General features: G+C 35.6%; 1 protein-coding gene and 1 pseudogene across 3 annotated transcripts in view; both read left to right on the top strand.

The window, feature by feature from the left end:
• ALG5 (ALG5, dolichyl-phosphate beta-glucosyltransferase) overlaps positions 1 to 19,395 on the top strand; it is a 42,238-nt gene extending 22,843 nt beyond the window's left edge. For all 3 annotated transcript variants that reach the window (XM_008585302.1, XM_008585304.1, XM_008585303.1), the window contains 4 exons: positions 4,233 to 4,292; positions 9,607 to 9,758; positions 16,972 to 17,057; positions 19,188 to 19,395. In XM_008585302.1, the coding sequence (XP_008583524.1) occupies positions 4,233 to 4,292; positions 9,607 to 9,758; positions 16,972 to 17,057; positions 19,188 to 19,303 (414 nt within the window). In that variant the 3' untranslated portion in view covers positions 19,304 to 19,395. The remainder of the gene's footprint in view (positions 1 to 4,232; positions 4,293 to 9,606; positions 9,759 to 16,971; positions 17,058 to 19,187) is intronic.
• A 3,435-nt stretch (positions 19,396 to 22,830) lies between these two features.
• Positions 22,831 to 23,148, top strand: LOC103600950 (annotated as a pseudogene).
• The last annotated feature ends 611 nt before the right edge of the window (positions 23,149 to 23,759 follow it).

The raw sequence follows: 23,759 nt of genomic DNA on the forward strand, positions 1-23,759 counted from the left end.
GCGCCGGATCGCAACCCTCAGTGTTGCCCCCGTACCGGACCGGGGACCGGCAACGGGATTGCAACCCTCGGTGTTGCTCCCGCGCCTCGCTCAGCCAGTGAGCGGGAACCGGTCTGTATGTGGGATCCGAACCCTCGGGCAGGAGCGCCACCGCGCTTCCCAAGCGGCGCACTTATCCAGTGCGCCACCGGGCCGGCCCTACCTTTTACCACTTTTAATAATGAACTGTCATAATTACTTAAATCTTCATTTAAAAAAACCATAATAAATTCAGCTATACTGCCAAAGAAGCTTAGAAGAAAAAGATTCTGTGTCTACATACATTTTTTAATATGGGCAATTTTTAAAACAAGACTGTCCTTCATCCCTGAAGAACAACTAACTTTTTGAAAAGTATTTAGATTAATTCCACCTGATAGATCAATATCAGGGATTCAGTTCTTACATCATAATTCTTCAGATACACAAAGCTCTCTTGAAAGCTGGTAGGGACATGCTGGGGAAAAAAATGAGATTTTAAATGAAAGCTTTTGTTTTGGTTTTCTTTTTAGTTAAATTAAATGATACTTGTAACTCTACTCATAAATCTCTGAAAGGTGGAAGGGTGTCCTTTTTTATCTATTGCTCAGTAATGTTACTGCTCTTTCGGGATTCAAAGTTAAAGCTTATTTGCCAAATGCAATCTGAATTTTTTTTTTTTTTTTTTTTTGGTTTTTTCTCAGTAATGTTACTGCTCTTTCGGGATTCAAAGTTAAAGCTTATTTGCCAAATGCAATCTGAATTTTTTTTTTTTTTTTTTTTGGCAGCTGGCTGGTAAGGGGTAGCTGAACTTTTAATGCAGTTCTTTAAGAAAATTATTCTCTCTCTTCCCACACTAAGTACCTCTGCCAGAAAAAGAAGGGAAGAAATTATTCTTGCTATGAAATAATAGGTAAAGCATATAACAAATAATTTCCAAAAGAAAATATAGATGGCTTATAAAAATTCCCCATTACCTTTGTATTTTTAAAAAAAGTACATTAGATTACATGTGATTAAATTTTCACCTTATCAAATTAGCAAATTTAAAATTAGAATAATTAGAATTGACAAAGATTTGATGAAATAGTGAATATCATACCCAGTTAGTGGGAATGTAGAGAACCTTTTCAAGAATGTGGCCCATAGCATTAAAAAACATTCAGACTTTTAACTTAGTATTCTACCTCTATGACTTTCTCCAAAGAAAGAAATCCAAAATACAGATAAGAGTTTTATAATCAGAGTTGTTTTTTTAGGCACCTTTATAACGAAATTTGAAATGGTTGATGAATAGACAAACAGTTATGGTAAATCTATACAATGAAATATTATGTTGCCTGTACAATTGACACAAAAAAGAAAGACTACTGTGCAACACTACTATGACAAGTTCTTGAAAATAATCAAACCTGAATCTTAGCAAGCCTCTAAATCTAACTACCAGTTCACAGGAAATACAGGGGACAGAAGAACATGTTAAATGTCCCCATGGGAGTGTAATCAACAAAAGCCAAAACCTAGGAAACTCCACAGGATAAATGATGTTCAACAAATAATTACAAGACAAAAATTTAAAAGAAGTAGGGGAAGCCCATGAGTAAAAGAAATATCAACCAATTTGGGTGGATTTTATTTGATTGTTGATTCAAATAACCTGAAAACATTGATGAGAAAATTGGGCAAATTTGAAAACTATATCTGATGGTATTAAGGAGTTATTATTAATGTTTTAGTTATGACAGTGGTATTATGATTGAAATATATGTATCAATTTCTAATATATGATGTATAGAATTTGTTTCAAAATAATCCCAGGTTGGGTGGAATGGTGGTGAGGGCTTTACACAAAGCAAGATTGGCATGCGTTGATAATTATTAAAGCCAGGTGGTAGGTACATGGGCATCATTCTCCTAGTCTAATTTTGTGTACGTTTGAAAATACTCATAGTAAAAAGTTTAAAAACAATGAACTTGAACATGAGAAAGTTTTAGGTGAAAAAGAACATGATATGTATGAGTAAATTTCAGCTATGGTTCTTTTTAAATGCAGAGAAAATACACACGGAAATATACAAAATGTTATAACAGTGACTGCTTTTAGGTAGTGAGATTATACATACCTTTTTAAAATAAAGTTTTGTCATATAGATGTAAATTTATATCCTTGACAATTTATTTGTAATGAGCATTTTAAAATTTTATTTATTTTCATGAATTGTTCAAAATTCAAATGGTGTAAGAAGATATACAGTGAAACTAGCTCTACCCTTCATTTCTCAGTTATCTCCAGAAATAACTAGTGTTATCCATTCTGTTTCTTTATCAGGAAGATGTGTATATGTTTTCTTTTCTTTTCTTTTTTTTTTTTTTTTTTGAGAAAATTACAAATCGTAACATACTATATACACTGTTCCCTTGTTGTTTTCACTTAACAATGTATGTTGGAGCTTGGGCCATATTTATACATAAAAGTGCTTCCTCTTTCTTCACAGCTTCATAGCTGGTCCCTTTGAATGGACATACAGGTTTGCAGCTTCAAATAATACTGAAATGATTAACCCAGCATGAAAGTCATTTCACACATATGTAAATATATTTATAGGAAGAATTGTTGGAATTGCTGGCTCAAGTTAAATATAAATTTGTAATTTTGATAACTTTTCAAATCACTATCCATAGAGAATGTGCAGGCACAATACGGTAGCCACTGATAGGTATAAGTGTGATAGAGGATCTTTTCAGTTAAGAGCTATTTTTACTTCCTCTTTTGTGAACTCTGCTCATAGCCTTTGCCTCTTTTCCAGTTGGATTGTTGGATACATTTCTTAATTTGTAGAAGCACCTTATGCATTTTGGAAATTAGCCTTTTACCTGTGATATAAATTGCCAACATTTTCCCCCAATTTATTTGTCTTTTAACTTTAAATATGGTTGGATTTTTGTTGTTTTGCCATACATCAATTTTTTTTTTAATTTTATTATCAAATCGATCTATCTTTTTTTCTGAGTTTTGTGCACTTGTGCCTTCCTTGAGATCATTTAAAAAATGATTTCTGGGGCCGGCCCGGTGGCACACTGCTACAGTGCGCCGCTTTGGAGCACGGCGGCGCTCCCGCCGAGGGTTCGGATCCCACATACAGACCAGTTCCTGCTCACTGGCTGAGCGAGGTGCAGGCGCGACACCGAGGGTTGCGATCCCGTTGCCGGTCCCGGTCCGGTACAGGCGCGACACTGAGGGTTGCGATCCGTTGCCGGACACGAAAAAAGACAAAAAGGAAAAAAAAAATGATTTCTGATATTTTACACTTAAATCTTCAGTGTATCTAGAATATATCATAGTACTCATTTAAGAGGTCCAGGTCCAACTTAATTTGGGTTCCAAATGGCTACCAAGATGTCCCACGGCATTTATCAGTTTCATCTTTGTCTCATTGATTTAAAATGTTGTCTTTATCATATATATTCTAACTACCCATACTTCTTGTGTGTTTTTGGCCTTTCCGTTCAGGTGCATGGATTTGTCTATTCACATTCCAGTATCTTAGTTTTAATTAGTGTAGCTTTATAATATACTTTAAATCCTTTGGGACTAATCCTTCTTCACCCTTACAATTTTTTGGCTCTTTCCTTCGTTCTTTATCTTTCAGTATTAACTTTAAAATCAATTTGTCTAGGTCGATGAAAAATCATTATGGTATGGCATGGCCTTAAATTCACAGATTAATTTAGGGAGCATTGACTTTTTAGTGTTATCATCCTCTCATCCATGATCCTGGTATGCCCTTCTGTGTATGAGATTCTGTTATCACCCTTGGTAGCATTTACATGCCTCCTTCATTTAGATCTTGCCACATTTCTTGTCAAGTTTATTTCTAGATTTTTCTTTTTTATTTATATTATAAATGCTGTCTTCCATTGTATCTTCTGATTATTGTTTGTACACATGAAGGCTAAAGTATTATACATATATTCACTTTGTGCCCACTCATCTTTTTAAATTTTTTTATTGTTTGTAGTAGTTTTTCAGTTGCTGTTTATGGATTTTTATTGTGTGTAATGATATCACCCATAGATAAACCTCTTTTAACCCTTTTAAAGGGTTACTTTTTTAAAAAATCCATTTCTAAAAATGACTCATTCAGATTGAAAATAAATATTTTTATTGATGTCATATAAATATTGAAAAACTATTTCATTTCTTTTTTCCTCAGAATCAAATGGCTATTGCATGTGGATCTCGAGCTCATTTGGAAAAAGAATCAATTGCTCAGGTGAGACTAATTAACTGGCATGGAAAAGTGGCTTGTTTCCATATATATTTGGCAAGAAGTAGAATTTCATGTTTTATCTATCAAAAGTGAGGTTTCTTTCAAAAGGAAAGAAAATAATTTTTTTAATTTTGTAAAGTTTATAAAGGATTTGAACATTTTGGAAGTGATTTTGTTTCTAAAAAGTATACAAGTAGGATGTGTAGCTCACTTTGTGTTAGGATGCAGGCAATTCTTATTGATATTGTTTTTAAGATGCAAAGAGTCTTCATGCAGTTATAATACAAAGCAAGCTTTTCTAAATGATGCATTTTTAAGCCAATCAACTTGCCTTTAGTTTTTCTCATATTGGTACTCTTAAGTGCTATATTTTGAGCTTCATTCAAAGTTTAATTTTTTTTTTTAACTTTGTTCCTCATAGAAAAGCACTATACCTTAAAATTTGACAAGTTTGTGACTGCCCTTTTTAGGGTATAAAAAATAATTGAAGATGTTAATTTCTTCATTTTGTAGATTATATTAGAAAAACTGGAGTAACTTGAAGGAAAAAATATCTTAAGATATTCTTGGGCCAGCCCCGTGGCTTACTTGGAAGAGTGCAGCACTGGTAGTGCCAAAGCCGCGGTTTCGAATCCTTTATAGGGATGGCTGGTGTGCTCACTGGCTGAGCGTGGTGCAGGCCACACAGTGCCAAAGGTTGCAGTCCCCTTACCGGTTAAATAAATAAATAAATTTAATTTAATTTAATTAAATATAGGTCTTTTGTATCAAGCCCAGTAATTGTCCACTATATTCTTACTGGTTCATCTACTAGAGTGGTCAAGTAGATGGGAAAATAAAGCAGTACTTTTTAATGCATGGGCAAAATTACCTGGAGAGTTTTTTTTTAAATGCATATTACTAGGCCAATCCCAGATACACTGTATCAAGACTCTAGGGGTAGAAAACAGGAGTCTGCATTTTTAACAATTGCCAAGGTTACCTTTATACATACCAGATTTTGAGAACCAGTGGAATAAAAGGTTTAACCTTCCCCCAAGTGATTCTGAATTAAGACATGAAGAAATTCTAATTTTTTTTTCGAGATATACTAATGGCAGGGTCACAAAACCTCTTAAGAATTAAACTCAAGTGTGGAAACCTAGACTCTCCTTTTTTTGGAAATAAATTATTTTAATATTCTCAGCATCTAGTTCAGTATTCTGTATACCCTATGGACTTTCATTGGTGTTTGAAAAACACTAATCTATTAACCATAGTGAATATCCCACTCCCAGAAGTTGAAAATGGGAAGAGAGCCAGTCCAACTTAATCAGTTTACCAATGCATGGGAATTAAGAAAAGGAAAAAGTGTATGTACAAGATGTTCAGCATATTATTTATAATTATTAAATATTAAAAACTATAAAATATTAAATTCCAACATACACAGCTGTGGGGTATACTGTAAAGCAAATATATTTCACAGGGCCTAGTTTCTTGCAGTTTCAGGTTTAGCCTAACTTCATAAAAGTACATATAAAAATGTTAACCTTGCAAAAGACAGGAAATTTTCCCCAGGGTAAAAGTCTCTGTTGTAAGATAAAGAATTGTAGCACAGCAAGGTTGCTGGCTCAGGGACAGACAAGTTACTGATTAATATGTAAAGATACTGGAAAATTGCTGTAGGGAAAAACAGTGTTTGCTAAGATCAAGCTTTTGTTGGTGGATCGACTTAACCTCTTGCAAATTGCATTATGGAATGTCACCTTGCTTGTTACCAGCCTCTGTTGTTAAACTATTACCCCTTCTATGTTCTCTTCCTGTAACTTCCTGGTTTGGAGAATAAATGTCGGGCGAGAACCCCAATTCGTGTTTAATTTCCCAAAAGGAAGGAATGCCTCTCTCTTGAGGGTTCCGGGAGATTAATCCCTTCGGGGCTTCTCACTGCTCAGAAGAGATGGGCTTTGAGTAATCCTTTGTGGCTATGTCACCCAGAGAAAGAGGGGTGACAAATCCATGGGAGGCAAAGCAACACACAGCGAGTAAAACTGATGATAATGGATTCCATATAATAACACGGGATGATACCTGAATCATTAGGTTGTATGAAAAAAATGAATATGATATTATAAATACAGTATAAGTATCTATGTAAAAATGACAAATAAAAATTTATTTTTGCAAACAAAAACAATTAATGAAGTTGGCCAATATTAATTTAATAGTTTTGTAAGTAAATTTTTCCCTGTTTTTAAAAAATATATATTAATGAGGGGAAAGGATCATCTACTTGGTGAAGGAAAAAAAGATTGGAGAAATAGGAAGCAAGAGATGAATTAGGGAGCTATTGAAGTAATCCAGGCAAGAGAGAGTTGGCACCTGTAGTTATTGTTGGTGGCAGTAGAAAGGAACTGTGTGTTTTGATTTTGTTTTTAATGGTGTAAATTCTTTTTACTTAGAAGTTGCATTAGTTGAAAACTCTGAATTTTTCCTAGAAATAGTATTTAAATGAGACTTCCATGGTCTTAATCTTCTACGTACTACTTTTAGCAGACATCAAAGCATCTGTCCCAGGATATTTATAATTTATCTTGTCTCTATTGATCCATTTCTCCATGTCTAAAACCTAGTGATTGATGTAGTCCCACAGAATTGGCCACTATTCTGTAGAAGGATAGGATAACCTGATTCACTGACTAGAGGTGCTACTGCTCAGTAGGCTTGTTGTTCAAGTCAAGATTTTTCTCATAGAGCTATACCTGTCTTATAGAAAGTTGTCTCCCATAGGCAAGACATGCATCTGCCACTTGTCCAGAAAACTGCAGCATGGCCTTTCATTCCTCTTAATGTGCTGTAGGTAATATAATCCCTTGCATGGTGATCAGTCTGTGGACAGTGAGAAAATCACAAAAGAATTAATCAAGATAGCGAATGGCAACCTCAGTAGCTCGTTGCATAGTGTTCAGACATCTCTTTCCTAAATACTTTTGTACATATCCTCAGTCTGTTTTACTGCTCTCTTGGCAGACAAACATGATATACAGCACCAATGGAGTCCTTTAGCATCCTTAAATGCGCGCATATCCCCATGTGTTCTCTATAACAGTAATGTTTATGTTTTCTGGGTATTCTTGAATTTATTATTTTAAAAGGATTCAAAAAAAAAATCCATTAGAAGTTATTTGATGTCTTTAGTTTTTCTTTGAAGAGTCTTTCCTTAATCCTTGGGACTTCTTTGAACTTGCTATTTTTTTAAGATAATGAAATTACCAGTGAAGTTTAAATTTCATCTGAATTACTTGTTTACATTTCATAAACATTGGAGATACTATTGTTAATACTAAACAGCAAATATCTTGTCTTCATATTTTTAAATGTCCGTTTCAGAAGTTTATATAATGCTACTCTGTGACTTTATTAGCTTCATTTAACTAGATAAGTCTGTCCTATAATATATTTTAGATGTCTTCTAAATTTTAAGATATTTTACCAAGTTTTAGAAATTCAAGCAAGATCTTGTTTGTAGTTTACCTTGTTACGCTTTTAGATATGTTAGAAATCAAATAAATTAAGGTCTTCATGTGAACTCCGCATGTTAACTTTTTTAAAAAATAGCCATTATCCTAAAACAAACAAAAATATCTATTTATACCTAAGCAAAAGCAGTCATGAATATTTTTATTTATTAATGAATAGGCTCACCCAAATCACATTAAAAATCATTCAAAAAGAATAGTTTATAGGTATTGTTTTTCCACCTTTAATTTTTACTTTTCTATCTTTCGATTTCTACTTGTTCCTTTCCTAAGCATAAATGCTCTTTTGGAGGTTTAATCAGTCAACCAGTATTTTTTGGAAGTATTTTATGTGGAAGGCACTGAGCGAGCTGTTGTGAGATTCCCAAAGTATTTTAAGATGAGGTTTCTGCCCTATCTACTTAGAGAGGTAAGACACATTTACATCAAAACATAACTAATAATTCTAGGTGATAAATGAGAAGTGCTAGATCATTTTTAAAAGCTTGTTTTATATACTTATAAGTATTTTATTCTTTCTATCCTTCCTGCCCTGTACACAGGTGAAATTGTGGTCAGGAGAGTAAAGTAAGCTTTCAAGCTTTCTTTAAACATTATTAAGTTCCTGTTATTTTCTGTGCCAACCACTTGGCTAAAGGCTTTAATATAATCTCATTTAATCCTTACATTCACTTTGTGAGGTAGACGTTATCATTCCCATTTTACAGATGAGGAAATTGGGTTTAGAGAGTTGAAGTACCTTGCTCAAGGTTACCCTGCTAGTTAGTAGTGGAGCCAGGATTCAATACAGTTCTGCTCAGTTTGGTGCTTTTTCTACTGTGTCATGTTATCACTGTGTTCAGTTGTGATTCTGTTCAATGATGATAGAAAAAGCAGTGTGAATGAAGAATGATACTGACGATCATAATTAGGAAATCAAAAGCCAAAAGGAGGAAGGGACCTTTATTTTATAGTATGAGATGTTAAATGTTCTCAATAGACTCTTAATAGGTTGCTTATGTACTATGTAATGCATCATTCTGTGGATCTATTAACTATAGAACATTTTAAGAGATCCTATCTTTTTTAAAATCTTAAATATGAAAGTCTTGGATACAAGGATAATAAGTAATAATTTTCTATTAGGTTTTAAAGTTTATAATGTTTAGTGAATAGTGGAATATTATTTCCTGTTACTACTAATAATAATATTAATCACTAATAACAATAGTGAGTCCTCAGAAGGGATTAAAAACTACATAAGTTTAATATCCAAAGTATTAAAGAACTCAGTCTTTAAAATATATTTAATTAGATATGTGGCATACCGGATTAGAGAGACTGGGCTTTTGTTTCAAACTCCTTTGTAACACTCTGCTGTACCTCTTCTATTAATATTCTCATTAGCTAGGTAACCAAGTGCAGGTTCAAATCTTAGTATTTTGTTTGGCCAATACATTCTAGAAACTGTGATCTTTTTTGAAACTGAAATGTATGTCGGGCAAAGAGGCATAAAATATGTAAGTAAATGAGATGTTCTCCTTGCTTATAGCAGTCCCTGGCCTCTCACAAGATTTTTTTTGTCTGATTCAACTTCCAGGAAGTCAGGAACTTTTTCTAGCACCTCTGCTGTAAGCAGTAGGCATCCTCACTGTTTCTTTAATATACTTTGCCCGTGAAGCTAATGGGACAATGGTGCTCATGTGTAAAATCTACCCAGTTAATTAAATATTAAAATACAGTTGTCTAGAGCTAGGTGTTTTCAATGCCTCCTTTACAGATAAATGGAAAAGTCATTTATATTTTGTCTTTGTTTTCAGCGTTCTTACTTCCGTACTCTTCTCATGTATGGGTTCCACTTCCTGGTATGGTTCCTTTGTGTCAAAGGAATCAGGGACACACAGTGTGGGTTCAAATTATTAACTCGAGAAGCAGCTTCACAGACGTTTTCATCTCTACACATTGAACGATGGTAGGTTTTTAACTGGAATATGTCAGTATATCTTATTACCCAACAGTTATTCCAGGTAATGAGAAGCAGCCCTATACTTGTATTCTCATAATGAACATCCAGATGTAAACAAAGTTGACACATGTAAACTTAATCTGCACCTTTATGCTTTTATTGGGTTGGATCTTATTTTGAAAATAGTCAAACCTAACATATGATATAAAGGATGTATTCACCTTAATTATAGACAGTATAAATTGAGAGGCCTGAAAACATCCTGTTTCCTTAAGCTTTCCTTTTTTTTGTTTTAAAGAAAAAAGAAAAAGCTCCAAAATATCAAAGCAGAATGGAGTACCCATTTTCTCTTCTTTTCCTCACTTTTCCAGGAGATATGACTCTCTCCCAAGACCAGTTCCTCAAGCTCTGCATCCTTTTTCACCATTTCAAAAACCTAATCCTGTTCACTTATTTTCTCTCTTATGTCTTCAGCCATTTCCTCTCAATCACATTTTTTCACCAAAAACCCTCTCTATTGACCCTTGCCCATATCCTTCCAGTTCCGGCCATGTCTCTCCTTTCATAGCCAGTCTTCTTGAAAAAGTAATCTATGTTCGCCATCTTCATTTTCTCACTTCCCACTCAGTTCTTACCCCACCTTAATATGGATTTTCTCCCACCAGTCCATCTAACCATTAAACCCAGTGGTCATGTTAATTTCTTGTGATACTTAACCCATTAGCAGCATTTGATACTTCTGAGAGCTCTCGTAAAAAATACTTTTTCCTCAGTGTATATCTTCCACAGACCTCACCCCGACTCTTGACCTGTATTTAGTGAATATGACTGTCATACGGAAGCTAGAAACCTTGGCTTCAGCCCTGACATTCCCCACAGCCCTTGCATATATCCAATCTATGACTGAGGCCTGTTGATTTTAGCTTTTATGTTCCTCCATTTTTCTCCATCTCTAGCATCACCATGCAGGACATCATCCTTCTGAAGACTACGATCCTGCAGCCAAGAGGTCTTTGCAAAACTTAAAAGTGGTCAATCACATGCATCTCTTCTGCTTAAAATCCTTTTAATGGCTTTTAGTGAATGCTGTGTATTCTGGCCCCACCCATGTCTGATTCTTCCCTTCTCAACTCCTCCCTTAAATTGTCCTTAGGGCAGCTTGCCTTCATGTGCCAGACTTGCTCAGGTGCCCCTACTTATTTACCATCACATTATCATATGCCTTATTCATAGCAGCAGTTACATCTGTAGTTTTTTTTTATTTGTGTAATTATTTAATGTTTCTTTTTTCCTATTAAAGCATAAGCTCCATGACAGCAAGAATCACATCTGATTTTGTTTACTAGTATATCCCACTATCTAACAGTGTGCTTGGCACATAGTAGGTGCCCAGTAAATATTGTTGGAAGAATTAATACTTGGTGTTAATCAAGAGTTCTATGTGAATTCCATTCATGGTGGGTATCTACATAATTTTTCCAGTATATGCCCATTTTTGTAGTCTGTACCATTTTCATGTATCTATGAGCAAAGATCTATTGTCTCCCTAGAAATAGATGCCATATAACCCCCAAAAAATTACTTTAAAGAAACTGTAGTTTCAGAATTAAAGTTATCATTTAGGCACGTTTTAATCTTTTTTTCTGAGATTAAAAAACTGGTCTTCAACTCAGATACATGTTTTTATTATGTTGAAGAATAAAATAAACTAATTGTTAATGGACTCCAAAACCAGAAAATTAGTTTAAGAAGCAACTCTAGAAGTAAAGCCCTCTTTCTGCATTAGATATTTTTCAGTCAGCTATTAGGTCCAGAACTAGTGTCAAAGACCTATATTCTTTGTAGTTTCTATTCCTTAGTTATAACCACTTTCACCTCTTCTTTCCTAGTTCTTTGTAGCATTTGCTTTCATATTCAAAATAATGCGTCTTCATAGCTATTTTTCAGGTTTGCAATTTGAGATATTACTTTCCAAAATAGGAAATCAATAGATAAACATTTAGTTCTCTTAAATTCCCTTCCCCCCCCCCCCCCCCCCACTTAAACTCCCAATACAATTTTAAAACAATTTTTGGTTAGATCAGCGTTGATTGTTGTAGCTGTGAAAAGATAATTCACATTTGAGTGCAATTTGAGTACATTACCTTTCTTGTACTATTTTTTGTTTTCTTTAAGATAATAAATATCTGCAGTTTTTTGTTTGCATTACTTTATAGTGGATCTGTCAGTTACTCATGTTCAGACTCCTTGTCAGGAGTATAATTATTTCTCAGGGTATTCAAACAGTCGGATTCTGCATCAGTTTCTTCTTTTCCTCAAGACACTGCATCGGCTTAAACCTTTCTGGTTGTCTCTGGCCTGCTGCACAACCCCACCCTCCATCGCCTTGTCCTGGCTTACACCTGATCTTAGTAGAACACCTTCTCTATTAACTTCCTAAAATTATGAGAAAGTTTTTTTGAGACCTTGCATATGAAAAAAAAATTTATTCTACCCTTACACTTTTTTAATAGTTAGATGGAGAAAGAATTGTAAGTTGGAGGGCCGGCCCGGTGGCACACTGGAGAGTGCGCCGCTTGGGAGCGCGGCGGCGCTCCCGCCGAGGGTTTGGATCCCATGTGGAGACCAGTTCCCGCTCACTGGCTGAGCGTGGTGCGGGCGCAACGCCGAGGGTTGCGATCCCGTTACCGGTCAGTAAAAAAGACAAAAAAGGAAAAAAAAAAAAAAAGAATTGTAAGTTGGAAATCATTTTTCTTCAGGACTTTGAAAGCATTCCTCTATTGGCACTTTGTGTTTCTGTGGAGGAGTCCAGTTCTGTAGAGGATCTGAATCTTGACTCTTTGCATGCTGTTGCCACCCCCTTTTGAAAACTTTTTCTCCACAGTGTTTTGAAATATGATTCTAGGCATTATTATAGCTTATTTTCATGCATTTGTTGAATACTCAATAGGCCCTCTAAAATCTGGAAACTCATGTCGTTTAGTTCTTTTTTTTTTTTAATAAAGCTTATTAATTCATTTAATAAACAAGTTATAGTTGCATGTTTATGGGATGCAAAATGTTGTTATGCTTTGTAAATGCAATGTGGGATAATTAAGCTGATATATTTATCAACTCTAATACTTATTTTTTGTGGTGGGAACAATTGAAATTTACTTAGCAGTTTTGAAATGTACAGTACACTATTATTAAGTATATTCACAACACTGTGCAATAGATCTCAAAGAAAAAAACCTTACTCCTGTTTAACTGAGGCTTTGTAATCTTTGACCATCATCTCCCTCCCCACTCACCTCTCCAGCTTCTGGTAACCACCATTCTGCTCTCTGCCTCTGTGAGTTCAGTTGTGCTCGATTGCACATGTAAGTGAGAACATGCAGTATTTGTCTGTCTTCATCTAGCTTATTTCACTTAGCATAATGTTCCCCAGTTCCATGTATGCTGTTTAAAATAAAATTCCTTTTTTAAGGTTGAATAGTATTCCTTCATGTATATATACCATATGTTCTTTATCTATTCATCTATTGGACACAGGGGTTGATTCTATAACTTGGCTTTGTGAATGGTGCCATAGTGAACATGTGAGTGCAGACATCTCTGAAACATACTAATTTCAAATCTTTTGGTTAAATACCCAGAAGTGTGATTTCTGGATTATATGGTAATTATATTTTTAGTTTTTTGAGGAACCTCCATACAGTTTTTCTTAATGGCTGTACTAATTTACATTTCTAACAACAATCTACAAGGGTTCTCTTTTCTCCACATCCTCACCATGTTATCTTTTGTCTTTTTGATAATAGCCATCCTAACAGTTGTAAAATTATATCTCATTGTGGCTTTGATTTGTATTTTCCTAATGATTAATGATGTTGAGGATTTTTTCATATATCTGTTGGCCATTTGTATGTTTTCTTTTGAAAAATGTCTATTCAGGTCCCTTCCCCATTTTTTAATTGGATTATTTGCTTTTTTTCCTGTGAAATTGATTGAGTTCCTTCCTTATATATTTTGGATTTTAACTCCTTATCAGATGTATGGCTTGCAAATATTTTCTCCCAATCCACAGATTGTCTCTCCACTGTTAGTTTCCCTTTGTTGTGCAGAAGGTTTTAGTTTGATGTAATCACATATGTCTATTTTTGCTTTTGTTGCCTATGTTTTTGGGGTCAAATATAAAAAATCATTGCCCAAACCATATAATGTAGTTTTTCTTCTATATTTTTTCTAGTAGTTTTACAGTTTCAGGCCCTAATCCATTTTGAGATGATTTTTATATATGGTCTAAGATAAGGGTCTAATTTCATTTTTCTACATATTGGTACTCAATTTTCTCAGCACCAGTTCTTGAACAGTCATGTCCTACAGTTCTAAGGATCATTTTTCAGTAATTTCTTTGGCAGTCTCCTCTCTCCATTTTCTCTGTCCTCTCTTACAAACAGATGTGGAATCTCTTTACTAGTCTTATAATTTTATCTTCTCTATTCTTTTCTATTTTTGTTCTTTTGAGGAGAATTTCTCAGTTTTGTCATCTAGCCTCCTTTTGAAATTTTATTTCTGCTATCAGAATTTTAACTTCTTAGAACTCTTTTTTGTTTTTCAGTGTTAAGTTTTTTAAAAACCCTATTCTTGTTTTATGACTGCAGTATCTTCTACCACCTCTTCTAATGTCTCATTTAAAACTTTGACATTTTCTTCTTTCCCTGCATTATTTCTGTTGCTTCCAGTGTTTTTCATGTTCCTTTTTATCACTAAAGTCTTTAAAGCACTAAAATACTCATCAGGAGCCATGTGCATGGGCAGAGCCTCAGATTGACTGGTAGATTTCACTACAGGTTGAATTGGCAGAGCCACGTGTGAGAAGTTCCCACCTGTCGTTATCTTTTGGACTGGTCATTTTCATTGTGATCCTTCAGTATCCTTCCTAGACCTAAGAACCTGGCTGTCAGCATTCACAGAACTGAATGAGACAAAGGAAAGAGGAGAAGGAAAATTTCATACAGATGTCCAGTGAGTCCTGTTTGCAGCCCCAACTTCATACACTACATGTTTGAAGCCTCTGATTCCAGAGCCTGTCGGGGGCTCTGTGGCACCCATTAGCCCACTTCTGGGCTTCTCCGACTGCCATTGTCCACTTTCGCTGGATACCACTTGTCCAGCTATTTACAACTTTCAATTTTTTTTCTACTATCTTCTCCCCTCCTTGTTCTTGTTTGTTTATTTCACTATAGTTGGCTTTAATTTTAGTGGGATTTCAGGTATCAGCTGTGTTCAACAAGGTCTCAGAACAAAGGACTTTGTTCTTCGGGAATGTATCTGTTAGTGAGGAAACAGCTGTACCAGGAACTGACTAAGGCAACATGGTGGTTCTGCCCAACCTACATTTGCAAAAACAAATGAAGGCATCTTAGCTGGAGAATAACCCTTACACTGCTTCTCTCTGATAGCATAAGGCTCTAGCCGAATTTTCATTAAAATGTTTGCTTTGGTAACAGATTGGGCACTTATGTTGTTTTGTGTCTGATAAGTCATAACTATGTATTGATATCCTTACAAAATATTCAATAATCTTGTTCAGGTTATTGAATGTCACTAGAACTAACTCAGCCCACTAACATTTTGTTTTTCTGTTAAAAGAGAAAGTTAACGGGCCGGCCCAGTGGCACACTGCTACAGTGCGCCGCTTGGGAGCGTGGTGGCGCTCCCGCCAAGGGTTCGGATCCCACATACAGACCGGCCGCTCACTGGCTGAGCGAGGTGCAGGCGCAACACCGAGGGTTGCAATCCCGTTGCCGGTCCCGGTCCGGTACGGGCGCGCGACACTGAGGGTTGCGATCCGTTGCCGGTCACGAAAAAAGACAAAAAGGAAAAAAAAAAAAGAGAGAGAGAGAAAGTTAAGGATTAATCACCAGACCCAATATTGAAATTATTTCCTTCTTTCATGATTTTTATTACAATTCTAGGTAACAGAAATTAACAGGTTTTATGTAGTCCTTTCAAAAACACAAAGAACTCACTTTTGTAGATGGTTGTTTCATCTTAACTAAATATTTTATTAGGATAAGTAAAAGCATTATTTTAAAATATAGTTTTCATATTGAATTATTCAAATAGTTAGAATTTAAACTAGTTGTATAATGGATGATGATAGTATTGTGGCCAAGAAAAAAACAAAAAAACAAAACTCCCAAATTCAAATTGCCTGGAATCAGAGGAATCAGATATAAGTGGGTAATAGATATTTTCTTATCTGTGCTAATTAATGTTTTAAAACCATGCCCTGGAAGTTTGAGCTGTGCTCTATGCAGCCCAGAAAATGGAGGCTTTATGGCACAGGGACAAAAGAAAAACAGTGAAGGAGACGGTTACAAAGAGTATAAAGAAGGCTTAACAGGTAGTGGTACTTCTCTTCCTGAACTTAATGCCAGCAAAAGAAAGCAGCTGGTTCAGAGAAATTTTATAAGCAGAATCCAGACAAACTTCTGAGTCAGGAGTAAAAACTTTTAGGAAAGTAGATTTGACCTAAACCAAGGGGCCATCTGAAGAGGAACTTTAAGAAAGACCCTTATGGTTAGAAGGAAGCATAAACTGGGGTTTCAGACTAGAAATAGTCTTCACAGTGTATGTTAGGACAAGTAGCAAGACAGTACAAGTGTACTTCAAAAAGTTTGTGCCAGTACTGCATTGTCCAGGATATCACAGGAAGGAAAAAAGGAAAAGGCCCTAGGGATACTGTATTAGAAAAGAAACCTTGATCCTTTGGTGGTAGAGGAAAATAATCAAGCACCTCTAAAGTGATCTACAGCATTCTCTCCTAGAGCTTGTCAGAGTTCTATCAGGTCTCTGAATCAGTTGAAAATGCTATCAGTTCTGTACCTTGAGCTAGTTAAGTTTGGGATCGAAAAACATCAATCTTGAAAATTTATAGGATTAAATTTTCTCTTGGAGCCCAAGAGGTTATTTTTACATCTGAGAGTTTCTGTGTTATGATGGAGATACAGTATTTCTCATTTAAATGTTATACAGTGACATACTAAATTATCTTATTTGCCTTGAAGCTTCTAAATTACTCAGATGATATTTGACCATCTGTGATTTGACCTTCAGTTTTATAGTATAAGCTTCACATTTGTCATGAAAACTTCTTCAAAACATGCCAAGGTAGAGATTTAATTACGTTCTATTTGTCTTTTTAAAAATAAATAATTTTCTATTTCAGGGCATTTGATGTAGAACTGCTCTACATAGCACAGTTCTTTAAAATTCCAATAGCAGAAGTTGCTGTCAACTGGACTGAAATTGAAGGTGAGTATATTGTTTATTCTACAGCAGATCTTTGGTCAGACAGGCAGGGAGACGTCAGATAATACAGTTGTCTAATAAAGTCAGCTGGCTTTAATAGTCTCCCCTCGCCCCTCATCAGGACCTTCTCAGCTGTCTTGACTTAGAGAGGTTAATCCCCTCCATCTTGCTGCCTACTATAGTTTTTCATTCTCTTGGGGTCTTCAGTAGGCCTATGACCTTGGCCAAGAAACTTCAGTAAAACTTCTTACAATAGAAAAGGTCATGGTGATCTGAGGTTAGAAGCAAGGTTGATAGTCTCTTGAGATAAACTTTATTGTTTGCATCACCATTTTTTTAGTATTATATTACTTGATTACTCAGTAGATATGGAGAAACTACAAACACTATGCAAAGATAAATAAGAAATTAAAGTATTGTTACTCCAAATGTCCACAGTTTATTCAGAACCATTTTTTAACTGTTATCTGTGTCTGTTCATATATCCAAAAATGTAAAGATCTCTAAAATATAATTTGACATCTATCATAAATCTTAATTCCTGTTCAGAAAAGCTTAGATAGTTCTGGCTGTATAGAATTTAAAATATGTTCTAATTTTCTTCTTTGCTTACCTTAGAATGAACCTAAGTTAATTAATGGTATGGGAGCAGTTAACATAATCAAGTAGAGACTTTTTCAAAGTCCACCTCTCCCCAGTCATTGGTGCACTAAGCCATATTGCTCTGTGGCCTCAGATGTTTAGGGACAGAAAAAGGTTAAAAATCAGTCTCAAGATTATACAAACTACATAGTCTACAGTGAATTCAGACCTCCTGGTGTCTTCCTGAATCAAACTGAGTTTACAGAAACTTAACTCTTCTCCACAGTAGCGGCCTAGAACCAGAGGAGACTGGGAAGCAAGTAAAATTGCTTAGCTCGATTGATCTGTCTGTGCTGATCTGTGCCCAACACAGACTCAGTGGGAAGGTGAAGTGGGAAAAGTAGAAAGCCTGCTTCATGTTTATGTCATTTGCTCATTTGCATTACAGAGTTGTATCATAATAGAAACTGTAGGTACCTCAACTTCCTAATTTGTGGAATGAAGATAGTATGTGTCTCCTGATTAAAAATATAGGAGAAGACTGATGTCTACACAGTGCTTTTGTGGTAATATTTTCAGAAGAAAGGAGTTATATAAATTTATTTATTTATTTTATTTTTGTGTGTGTGTGACCAGCAAGGGGATCAAAACCCTCGGCTCGGTGTGGTCCACACCACGCTCAGCCAGCGAGTGCACCAGCCATCCCTATATAGGATCCGAACCCGTGGCCTCGGCGCTACCAGCGCCACACTCTCCTGAGTGAGCCACAGGGCCGGCCCAGGAGTTATATAAATTTAGAGCAGTGAAAAATTCTTCTTTGAGGATAAAGTTTAATTACAATGGTAATGAAATTTTAAACCTTCTTCCTGATAGATCTTCATTTATCTGAAGGTATAGTACAAGTAACGGCTATAAGAATCTGCAGTGATTTGTGGATCACACATTTAATTAGGCTGGTATTCCTGTGTAGCCCGAGACAAAGAGGTCTGGACAAAATTATCTTAAGTCTGATCATAGGCTTTATTTCTCACCATTAAGACTGGATTCACTGGCTGGTTGATTAGCTCAGCTGGTTAGAGCATGGTGCTGATAATACCAAGGTCCAGGGTTTGAGCCCTGTACCAGACAGCCATCAAAAAAAAAAAAACGATTGGATTCATGTGTGAAAATAATCATATTTATCTGTTATGCTTTATTTTTAGTTTTTTTTGTGTAATTATTATTTTTCATTAAGCAGCACTCAGTGAGTAGTTTTTGTATTAGATATTCCTAGAACCCTCACCAAATACAGCTCCTCTTTTCCTATAGTGGGCCATCTGAAATTTTCAGTTTAGATCCCCCCATTTCACTTCAAGATGTTTTGTTTTTGTTTTTAGAGGAAACCACCCCAGCTTTGAAATTTTTTAATATTTTTGCCCATTATTTAAATAAAATTAAGGTGCTAGAAGCTTAAAACGATCATGTAGACTGACTTCTAAAATACAGTTTTAAACTGCTATATTTTCTCCTGAGTTTCTAAGTTAATTTATTTTAATTATTTTTAAATTGCAGGTTCTAAATTAGTTCCATTTTGGAGCTGGCTACAAATGGGCAAGGACCTGCTCTTTATACGACTTCGATATTTGACTGGTGCCTGGAGGCTTCAGCCAACTAGGAAAATGAATTAGGTTGTTTGCAGTCTTTGATTGTATTCTTATACAACAGTGTCACATTATTTCATTTGAAATTAAAATCTTAAATAAAGCTGGAATAAACCTATTGTCACTGTCTGCCTTTTGATAATTTTAAAGAATTAACTGCCATAAGTACAAATTTATATACCTCTTTTGGACAAAAGTGGATTTTTTAAAAGGTGTTTGTCACAAAAGTCAGATTTTCTTTGGCTTTAGCAATTTTATTTTGGTTAATTATTGTTATGATTCTAAGAAATAACAATTTTTAAACAGAAGTCAGAAGAAATTATTCTTACTCTAATATGCCTGCATAATTCTTATGAACTGAAATACAAACCACAGTCATGTTTTCAGAGATTTAAAAATAAAGTTAGTATATAAGTTTAAATATACACAAACTTATCCATATCAAAGAAACCCATATTTCATGAAACTCTTAAGAAGTTATATGTTAAAGGCAAAAATATACGGTCAGTCACAAAGGTATCCATTTCCTTACACAGCCTTATCTGTCTCCTTCCTAATTTTATTTATGTATACTGTACTCACTCTCTTATTTCCTGCAGCCCTTCTCTGTTGAGTTCATGTTATTTGGAAATTCTTTATTACGAAGAGAATTTAGGGTTTTTTTTTTTTTTGTGACCGGTAAGGGGATCGTAACCCTTGGCTTGGTGTCGCCCGCACCGTGCTCAGCCAGTGAGCGCACTGGCCATCCCTATAAAGGATCCGAACCCACAGCCTCAGCACTCCCAGCGCCGCGCTCTCCCAAGTGAGCCACGGGGTCGGCCCAAGAATTTAAGTTTTTTGATAGAAATAAATGTATTTACTTAGTGACATCAGAAGCCTGTGTCTTTGAGATACTATAAAGACTAATAGCAATTGTAAAATAATGAACCTCAAAAATTCAGAATTAGATTGTTTCTGATGTCTGAGGGAAACAAACTAACAATAGTTATAATAATACCTAACATTTATTGAGTGCTTACTGTATGCCAGCCACTGTTATAAGCACTTGATATATAATGACTCATCAAACCTTTACAGGAGAAGAAAAAACTGAGGCACAAAGGGGTTACTTGTCCAAGGTTGCACAATTAGGAAATAACAGAGTCATGATTCTAACCCAAGCGGTCTGGATCCAGAGCCTACACTCTTTAATGACTATGCTTCAGTTTCTAAAGGTATGGAAATTGGGGATTATATAAGTAGAAAGCTTTCAGAAGTACATTAAGTAAAACATTTTAAAGACAAAACTTAGGGCCGGCCCGGTGGCGCACTGCTACGGTGCGCCGCTTGGGAGCATGGCGGCGCTCCTGCCGAGGGTTCGGATCCCACATACAGACCGGCCGCTCACTGGCTGAGCGAGGTGCAGGCGCAACACCGAGGGTTGCGATCCCGTTGCCGGTCCCGGTCCGGTATGGGCGCGACACTGAGGGTTGCGATCCGTTTCCGGTCACGAAAAAAGACAAAAAGGAAAAAAAAAAAAAAGACAAAACTTAAAGTGGAAAAGTAAATAAGGTAGAAATGACTCCTCTCCAGTAGTTTGAACAACAGTGAAAATATCACCTCTGCAGTAGACAATAAGCTCATTGAAAACAGAAGCCATTTCTTACTCAAATTCGTATCCCCAGCACAGTGCTTAGCATATAGTAAACACTTAAGAATGATTAAGTGAATAAACAAACTTTATTTACTGCCAGATGTTGTGAGCATTTAAGTCGCTTAAGTGAACAGAGAAAAGAAAAGCTGATGCAAGTAGAGGAGATGGAAAGCAAACAGAAGAAAACACCATGAGCACTTACAAGAATTTAAAGTATAACCCTTGAGCCAAAAATAAGATCTCTAGTGAAACTGTAATAAGGCAGTGAAATAATTTTTTATTGCTGTTTCTAAGCTAGTGATAAAAATGCATATTTGAAGCACAATAGGAATTTCGAGGGAAAATGTCAGTATTTTTTATGTAGTTCATACATGAACATCTTTAAGAATGGTTTCCAATATCCTTGATGCCAACTTACCTTTCTAAGCACAGAGTCATCTAAGCTAAGATCACAGTATAGAATCCGAGGCAATTTGAAAGAAGAGGTAGTTTTACTTGTTGATTTACATAGCCTGCTAACAAACAGTAACAAGCAGCAATAGAAATATTGAAAATATCAGCTACTATCCTTTTAGGATGTGTGAGGAACTGTGATAGGCATTTTATATGAATGATACAGTTTAATCTGATCAACTCCATCATGCAGGTATAATGACCCACATTTCACAAATGCAGAAGTAAGTTGTTCAAGATCATACAACTAGGCAATAGTTGTGCTTCTACTGAAAAAATAGAAAACAGAGAAGCATAGGCATGATTAGGACAGAGTGTAATCTCATTACAATCAGACAACTTGACCAGAATTTTCCTACCTTCTGATTTGTTCTTATAGAATATTTATATATGGAGTTTATTTGACTTGCGATCATATCTGGACAATAATGTTAGTTGACATTTGTCATTGTCTATCTCCACATAGTTATGTATTTCTACCATTCATAGTTGATTCTCCAGTTCTATTTTCCATTTTCTTTATTCAGTTATAATTAATTTCCTTAAGAGCAGAACCTTGCTTTTTATTTGTGTGTCTCGATAGCATCCTAAATTGTGATTGTTCAATAAAGGTTTCCCAAATGGTTAGATAATGCTACCATTTCATTTGTCAAAAAAAAATATTAATAATAATTATGTGAATGAGGTTATCCATTTTCTTGACAGCTAAATCTCCTGAAGAAGCAGTCTAGTGACTTGCTGTTTTGGCGCAATCTCAGAAGCATCAAATCCTCAAATTGATGGTTTTATTTTGTTAATCCAATAAGAGACTCTTAAGAAGTGATACATTTGTAATTCACTGATTTTGAAGTAAAACCCCAGTTAATATTTTGGTCACAATACACAATGCTTTTTTTCTAGATTTGATCCCATCTAGGACTGAGGGCCAAAAAAGGACAGAAGGACAGCAGTGGTCCTTACCTGAGTAGTATCACATTGTACCTCAGAAATACTCCTGGGAAAATGAGAGTATAGATACTGTATCTCTGACTGGTGAATATCTACAGTAATGAAGCACATGTGGAGGGCAGATGACTATCACTGCAGCACATTCTACTGTCATAGCAGGGACAGTAAAACTGAGGCCCCAAGAGCCATTTTGACCACAAAACACACCCCAGCTATCCAGTGGTGTGAATTTTTTTCAAATCCTCCAAAATAAAATTGTCAGGAAAGTAGAAATCCTTCATGTAACTATGCATACACTGTCAAGTGTAAATCCTTCATTCCATCATTCACCAGGTAAGTACATACTGAGTGCCTGGGAGTCCTACATTTAAAAGGTGTGTGCCCTCAAGTCTTGTATTTAGAAAAGAAAATGTTAAACATTTAGATAGCAATGTGTTTTCCTGTTCAGCACGAGCAGCGTGAGGCAACAAGTGGATACGCCATTTCCCATTTTCATTGTGTAGACAGCTCTGCTGCAAAGATGGTCAGTGTACCTAATACCTGAAGAACTTTTTGTAAGAAATATGGCAAGCATCAGCCTCACAAAGTGACCCAGTTTAAGAAGGGCAAGGATTCCCAGTATGCCCAGGGAAAGAGGTTCTAGAATCAGCAGGAAAGTGGCTCTGGTGGGCAAATCAAGCCAATTTTCCCGAAGAAGGCTAAAACCACAAAGAAGATTGTGCTAAGGCTTGAATGCTTTGAACCTAACGCTAGATCCAAGAGGAAGCTGGTCATTAACAGATGCAAGCATTTTGAACTAGGAGGAGATAAGAGAAAGGGCCAAGTGATCCAGTTCTAAACTTTGGGATTTTTTTTGTTATTGTTGTTCTTTTAATTTTCAGGGGAAAATGCTGAAGGTTATGGAAAAATTACCTGTAGGAAAATAAATACAATGATATTCTTACTCAAATACACAAATAAAAACAATGCAAGTAATATAAGATCAGGAAGCCAGATATGTTCTTAGGAAGGATGGATATTTACAGTCCAAACTTAGGGAAATTTCCCCTAAATTGTATCTCTATGGATGTCTCCAAGCACCGTGCACAACTTCAATGAAAGTAGAATCACCTCCGTCTGGGAAGAGAGTTTATACCCTGTCAGTTCTTTTTGGGATTCTTAAATAGAACAGCAATCCTGTTCATTTATATTTTTCATTGTATTCCTTGATATCTATAGAAATATTTTCTCAGAAATTTTAGTGAAAGGACCAGCTGAATCAGGATAATTATGCAATGACCAAAAAAGCAAAGAAACGACTTTGGCTTCTGGGAGATGAAGTTGTACTTATCTTTATTCCTCCTGCTAAGTACAACTAAAAATGCAGACATTATGTACACAACAAATATACTCTGAAAAGGGGAAGAAAAGGGCAAACCAGCTAGTGATCTTGAGACCCAGTGGACAACA

Source organism: Galeopterus variegatus, unplaced genomic scaffold (genome assembly GCF_000696425.1).
Source record: "Galeopterus variegatus unplaced genomic scaffold, G_variegatus-3.0.2 Scaffold3514, whole genome shotgun sequence".
Classification (NCBI taxonomy): domain Eukaryota; kingdom Metazoa; phylum Chordata; class Mammalia; order Dermoptera; family Cynocephalidae; genus Galeopterus; species Galeopterus variegatus.